The sequence below is a fragment of the Olea europaea genome, chromosome 12 (genome assembly GCF_002742605.1).
Source record: "Olea europaea var. sylvestris chromosome 12, O_europaea_v1, whole genome shotgun sequence".
In the NCBI taxonomy this organism is placed as follows: Eukaryota; Viridiplantae; Streptophyta; class Magnoliopsida; order Lamiales; family Oleaceae; genus Olea; species Olea europaea.
Window position 1 is genome coordinate 17,676,335 of NC_036248.1, and position 7,500 is coordinate 17,683,834.

At 33.3% G+C, this 7,500-nt stretch overlaps 1 protein-coding gene across 3 annotated transcripts; it reads right to left on the reverse strand.

Annotated features, from left to right (window-relative positions):
• Nucleotides 1-380: 380 nt before the first annotated feature.
• Nucleotides 381-4,851, reverse strand: LOC111405934 (65-kDa microtubule-associated protein 6-like). 3 transcript variants are annotated; one of them, XM_023035052.1, is made up of 5 exons: nt 4,644-4,851; nt 4,339-4,533; nt 4,100-4,237; nt 3,245-3,448; nt 381-671 (listed from the first exon to the last, which is right to left on the reverse strand). In XM_023035052.1, exons 3-5 carry the CDS (start codon nt 4,175-4,177, stop codon nt 396-398), a joined length of 558 nt encoding a protein of 185 aa, XP_022890820.1. In that variant the 5' UTR covers nt 4,178-4,237; nt 4,339-4,533; nt 4,644-4,851; the 3' UTR covers nt 381-395. The 3 variants fall into 3 exon arrangements, with proteins under 3 accessions (XP_022890820.1, XP_022890821.1, XP_022890819.1); XM_023035053.1 differs by lacking the exon at nt 4,339-4,533; XM_023035051.1 differs by having other exon boundaries at nt 4,100-4,533.
• Nucleotides 4,852-7,500: the final 2,649 nt, after the last annotated feature.

Here is a 7,500-nt window from a genome sequence, read left to right on the forward strand (position 1 = left end):
AGCACTGAGCTGAAAGGCATGGGCAAGGACACGCATTACAAACATGACATGTAGCGGACACCAAATTCAAGAAAAAGTTACAGACAAGAAAAATATGGTAGAATTGCAGACAATGTGTTGCTTCACTCCGGGATTTCTCCACAACCTAGTGCTGCATTTGGAAACGTTTTGTTGTAAAAGATATATGCAAATTTAAAATACACTTATCTTAAGGGGGAACTTCATTTTGTTATTTAAAAATGTAGTAATCAGACTTAAGTAAATTCTTACCTCTTAGAAACAATGTAATATGCATATATGAGTACTGTCATTAACTATAAATTAAAAATAAAATAAATAAATAAATAATCAAGATTTCAGCTGAGATAACAGCAAATAGGTAAATTGTAAATCAACTAAATGCATACCTTCTCCTTTTGAAGAGCGTGAAGTTTTGTCTGGTACTCTGTAAGCTTTCTTTGTGATAAATCTTGTTCCTCGAGAGTCAAGGCATTTAGATCACTGACAAAATGGCCATGTCCTGAAATCTCACCAGTGATCTTCTCAATCTGAGCCTTTATATCTGAAAATTGTTTCACCAATTCCTGTTTCTTAAGTGTCAAGTCCTCTACAAGTGTGGTGACGGAAGACAACTGATCTTTCAAAGATCTTGCTTTCCTCTCTGACTGGATCTGTTAGTTCAAAAATAGCTCAGTCAATGAGCAATGTCATCTGACATTCAAAAAACTAGAAGAACCTCAAAAAATTGACATAACATGAAAAGCTACAACATAGACTGAACTCCTAGTTTGCATTTTTTAATCAGCATCTGTGTATATATCCTTTTCTCTGGTAAAGGTCTAAAGGAGCAATACTGACAAAACCCAATTGTGTAACAACACTGATGTTCCATTTTCAAAATGCAAATGCTGTGTAAACATCACAACACAAAAAATTTAACTGGAAGAGGCTAGCACCAAGTAGCAGTAAGGTGGCTAAAAGACCACAATCAAGTATACCAATAATTAGAAGAACGAAAAGCTAAAATTAGTTTAGGTTGGAAAAGAAGCTACAAAGTTAGAGAGATGTGAGTTCAATTGCTCACAATCCGGTTGCCGTATTTGTGCATGTGTAAATATATATTTTGTAACACGAGTAAGACTGATAGAGGATAGTGAAAGAGAAGAAAAATCAAAAGATACCCCATGATCAGTGAAGATACCATTTAAGACCTAATCTTATAGATGTCAACATATAAATTTTGTTTAGATATCTTGTTTTACTTTGCTCGATGTTACATTTGACATCAAAGGTGTTATGCTATTGAAGATGAAGAATCCTAGTTGTATATATGATAAATTCCTTCTCCAGAGCTATGTGATAGCAAGTATATTGATTTAGTCATCTTATTGTCATATCATGAAACCCTAGGTAAGGATTTTCAACAGCATGTCAGAGGCCTTCCTCTTCAGAATCGTGCATGAATAGTATTTTCTTGATGTGCATATTGAACAATAAACCTGAAGGGATATGCTTCGAGTCTTTGACATTTCAGTTGTGCATATACATGACAGGACTTCAGAAATCAAATTGATCTTTAGGAGTGGTGTGTTCAGAACTAGCTCAAATAATTTTAGGATAATTGAGCAAGCAGAAGTCCTAGCATCAAATCTCATTATGACTTTTTACAGTAATTGCAATTGCTATGGCAATATTATAAAATAATTCACTTCACTCTTGACTGCGTGTCTTGAAGACATGAAACAATGTTCTCCAAATTTTCCTTGCTCAATCGTTCTGATGATCTTGTCATTAAATAAGGTGTGCACAATAAATAATAATATGAATGTCATCAATCTAGTATAGCTGTTTGGGAAAATTGTAATCGTACAAGCAGAATGCCAAATTAAAAAAATACCCACAATTCAATGCTTGTCAATCCATAATTTTGTGGTAGTAGCCTAAAGAGAAGCTGGACAATTCTAATTCTTCGAACAAACATCATAATATGGATCAACCCCGTAATTTGCTAGAGTTTTGTACTCAGGAAAAGACAAAAAATCATTACTAGATTCAATTTTGACTCTGCAACACCTCAGATTCTTTCATTTCCATTCTTTTTATCAACTAATGGTCGTTTTCAAAGACACTAACTTGACAGGCTATTGTATTTTCAGAGTTTTCACGTGTTCAGAATCCAAAAATGCTTTCTAATGCATAAAAACTGAAACTCTCTAAGCATTGATTATGCCTCATAATTTCTTAATGTTAAAGTCGATCTTAGGGAAGAAGACACCAAAATACAACAAAAGTTTGCCTAACAGCAGTAATTACACCTTCAAGACCGAATCACATTCTTCACATAGCAAAATTAAATTAGAAAGAAATAGACACCCCCTTCTCAAATAAAAGTAAAGGCAAGGAGTATTTTTCACTCCAATTATAACATGTTATGGTAGTCATCTTAGTGACATCAAAGAAAACAACCTAGAGAAAGTTCGTTGTTTAGGCTTCTGTCATTCCCATATTGATTACAAATACAGTTTTCACCATTAAACACAAACCATGAACAAAGATGTGAGGATTTTTTATAGTGCTTCCAAAGGAGAGACTAGTATTTTACCTTAAAGAGGTATTCCTTTTTTTTCCCTTCACCATGTAGAAACATGCTTTAATGTCGTTAAATCTAATTTCAGATAGAAAGCTCATATTAGGTAATTTTTGAGTTAATTCTTCCAATGGTCACTGAACTTAGGAACAGTCTTAGATTGCACACTTAAGTTTAAAATATCGAGTTTTGACCACTGAACTTTGGAATATGCCGTACATTACTCACTAGCATAATTGTTGAACTTTGAAAAATATCGAGTTTACAGTGAGTAATGTACAATATTTTTTAAAGTTCAGTGAATAATGTACAACATTTTCAAAGTTCAATGGTCAAAACTCGACATTTTAAACTTCAGTGAGCAATCGAAGACATGGACCTAAATTCAGTGACCAAAACTCGACATTTTAAACTTCAATGACCAATCAAAAACAAGGACCTAAATTCAATGACCATTGGAACAATTAACTTGTAATTCTTTTGCAAATTCCGCTACAATAAGATAACTATGGAAGCTAAAGGAAAAGAATATTAAAATTAAGCTCATTGGAAGACTAAATACAAATTTATCACATGACAAAGGTAATATGAGGCACAAAATAAAAGGAATAAAAAAATTCATGTTGCTTGTTTCAATTCCCGAGGAGTTTCAATTACCGGTGAATTAACATGGATCTCTCCAAGAGTAGCCATGAGCATTGCAAGCTCAGCTTCCTTGGCAGCAACAGATTGATGAAGATGAACCTTGGCAGTGGCAGCCTCATCAACCTTTCTTCTGTAAATTTCTAAGCACTCTCGCTCAAGCTCCAACAGCATGCGGTCTTTATCAGCTTCAGACTCACCAATTTCAGTCCATATTTTCTAATCAAAATACCAATGCCAAAAAGAGTGATTAATATCGTGCCATAAGCACTGTTGTACCCTAAAAGTTCATAAAATAACAAGAATCATAATCATAATTTGTTAAATCAAACAAAATTGTAAAAGTTCAGTTGTATTTAATCACCATAAGCTACCAATTTTAGTCAAACTTCATATAAAAGGAAAAAGACAATTTAGAAATATAAATACACAGAAAACCCAAATTTTAATATGTCCTAACAATGGAGTCAAAAATCATGGGGAACCATCAAGCTTTATATGTGGTGCATAACACAGCCTGTATCCCAGTTTCTTTTCGACTCCATGAAAGAAACTCAACTTATTCTCACCCTCAAAACCATAAAATTACTGTTAGAAAAAGGAACTTTATAAAAATGGGGGTAAGTTTGTAGAAGAAAACTTAACATAATTTATTTAAATTTAACTCATTCCTCAAACAAAAAAGACCCCTCTTCAATTCAAACACCAAGATGCCAAGAAAACCTCAAGAAAGCAAAAAGGGAAAATTCAAGCTAACTTAATGAAAGATCGAAAAGGTAGTATTTTTTACAAAAGATAAAAAGTAATTCCACATATTCAATTATCAAATAATGTATGCACATAAGGGGTGAGAGAGAGAGAGAGAGAGACCTGAAGTTCCTTGAGTAAAGCATTGTAACTACTGCTTGTATGAATACTGCTACACGGACTTCCAAACGCCATCATCATTGCTACTGCTTTTGATCTCTTTAAATTCTTCCTTTCTTTCTTTCTTCCAACTCTCAATCTCTTTCCAAAAAGACCAACAAAAAGAAAGTAAAAGGCGACAGTTCAAAATGAAAAATGCAAGGACTTTCACTTCTCCAAGAAAACAAGAAAAGCTTCCACACCCTGAAATAGACTATGGCTTTTCACTTTTTCTTTACTCAGGTGGTCAAAGGCGAAGTAAAAAACAATAATGATGAGAATACTGAACAGAAGCAGTATTTTTATAACTCTATCTCTTCATATCTCTCTTTCTTCTCTGTTGTTACAACAGGTCGAAACTTCCAACTCAGAACTTTATAACACACACACAGCCACCACTGTAAATGAACAAATGGGTCAGACCCAGAGAGAAAACAAAGAGATTTAGTGCAGTAAACAAATTCCAAAATCAATGAAGAAAGAATGAACATAAAACAAGAAGTCTTACCAACCCAATTATCCAACAACTCAGGTAAAAGAATGGGAAGTGGAGTTTCTGCGTAGACTAGGGTTAGTGGGTGGGGCTAACATGCGCCCGTACAAGTGGATCTGCGATATTTAGCACAAGTTTCCATTTCCAAGATTGGTATTCTTATTACATGGTTTTACGCTTCAACAGCAGGCAATTCTCTGTATCAATAATATATTACTACCAATTACTTGCCTTAATTATTTGAGTACTATAGGTATTTAATAATTGGACTGTTGATATTAATTATAGAGAGAAAATTGTAGTGAACCCTCAATTTATAAGTGTTGTAACAAGTTGATCCTCAACTTTTATCTCTTAGTATTAAAACTCTCAACCTTTTAACTTTATAACACATTAGTCCCAAGTGGATGGGGTCACCTTCCTACTATGGAAAAGGCAAGTAATTCATATTGATTGGTACACATTTCTTTGAACGTAGGTCATGTCCTACTCAAAGTACAACATTTCTTTGAAAATGCAAGAATGCAACAGTTGTAGCAACTACTTTGTAGTGAATAAAGCACTGTTAAGGAGTAGTGGACGAAAAGACCTCATATATTGCCACAATCGAATCGTGCAAGGCCTTCTTTTGTTAGCTACAGCTTCTATGTAATGTTGGTACCGATTGATTTGGATTCATGTGCACAAGTCAATGATTGTCATCAAGTGGTAATTTCTTCGGATTCATGTGCATGTCTTAAATTGTATTGGGGTTGAATAAATGAAATTAATGCAAAAGTTTCAAGAACCATATCATTTTGTTGACATTGTAGAAACTTGATGTTATTCTTTATTTGGCGTTCCTTCATTTTTATTGCCTTAACTAAAAAATAATTGATCATAGATTTTCGGGTTAACTCCATGTGTGCTCACTACATTAATTGGTCGAATTTAAAGAAGTATTTACTTGAGAGATTGTTAAAACTTTCTAATTAAAGCAGTTAAACCCTAATACCATCATTAGATACTTCTAGCTTGCAGCTCGAGAATATGATTTGAAATTGTTCCTAAGGAGCAATGCACGAGAAGACCTCATATATTGTCACATTCCATTTGTGGAAGGCTTCCTCTTTTTAGCAGTGATTCATAAAGATATTTTTTATACCGATTGATCTATATTCACGCACAAGTTAATGGATGCTACCATATGACAATTGCTGGGCATCCACTTCTTAGGTAAGGGTGTAAAATATGGCGAGTCGTTGCACTTGAATCGCACAAGAAAATTGTTACTCGGCACCCTAGTGAGGCGAGCCGCCCATAGTCTTAGGGTTGTATTTTCTACTCTTCCTTTCAGTTCATTTAGTAATATAGAGTTGGAAAAAAAATTATGATACTCATAATCAGCGCCACTCATATACAGTTTATTGACGGAGACATGACTTAAAATTTTCAATTGACTTTTTTTCATAATATGTCGTGTCTTTAAGCCATGTACAATGTCACATAGATTGTCTATGAGATACACTACCTATGAATCAGATTACTAATTAAAAAAAAAAAAAAAATGAGGGAAGCAAGCTTTTAGGAATAATTTATTGCAACAATAACGTGGGACCCTTTCCATAGCTGAACAAACTTGCATCAATCTGTGATGACGGAGATTAGGAATACATACGAGCAACAAAATATGAGAAAGTCATTTATCTGAGAATCGATGGGTTTGATTTGGCTTGTAGAATTGAACCTCCAAATTTTTCTATCACACATGTTTAGTAATGTGGAAATAACTTGATAAATGAGTCATGAAATCCCATTATTCCAAATCTGTGAGATAGTTAACATCATGTTCTCCAATTGGATCTACTCTGGTTAACTTTGAGATTTGCATGTCCCACCAAAATGAATGAACAACTTTAGATTGTCGACAGTGGAGATATAACCATCTAACCAAAAAATTGAAATAGTCATCTAACCAAAAACCTTTTTTTTTTTTTTTTTTAAGAATGGAAATAGGGCATCCTGCCACGTAATATTGCATGCATAATCTATTAATTAAATGGGATCTATATGTTACACATAATCTAGGAAAAAAATGTTAGTCTTATTCTTATATATGTTCGATTTTGTATAATTTGTAATGCTTTTGTTACGATGCATGGATACTTGTATTAGAGCGGCATCTATGTGTTCAACAATGTTTGGACATTACACGACTATAGGTTTGAAAAGTCAAGTGCCTTGTTCAATTTTTAAATTTTTTCTAAATTTCTAACGCTCTAAGCATACTTTAGGAACATTTCTTGGATAAGTGTTAAGTTAGCGTTCAACATGACATACATTTTGTCCTATATTAAAAAGTGTATATATATATATTAAGGGCTTGTTTGGGCTCGATTTTTTCACCCAAAAAATTGATTTTTTGACCGTTATTTTACTATTCCAGCCGTCATATTTGACTTCTTCTCTCACAGGTGGGCCCCACTTTTCTCCTAACAGTCAAAAAATCAATTCTCAAAATCACTCCCAAACAGGCTCTAAAGAATTTAAGAGAAGTGTTATATATTTTTGTGTTAGTATCAGGTGGCCATATAACTTAATGCATATATCTTTTCATATATTCATAATTATTTTGTTTGATATATTTACTGTTTAAGGCAATCGATGGTGAAGATCTAATCACACTATTTGTTTCTATTACTCATACCTACTTAGATGATTGAGAATTTAGACCAATAATATGTAATGGATTTATTGTAACCACCCTCTATATCTCATAATATGGATAGATTCTATGAATTACACAATAATTACAATATTTTAATTAGAAAATTAATACACTCTTATCCCAACAAACATTTTTTGTATATGAATTTGGTAGATTAGGTTTAAG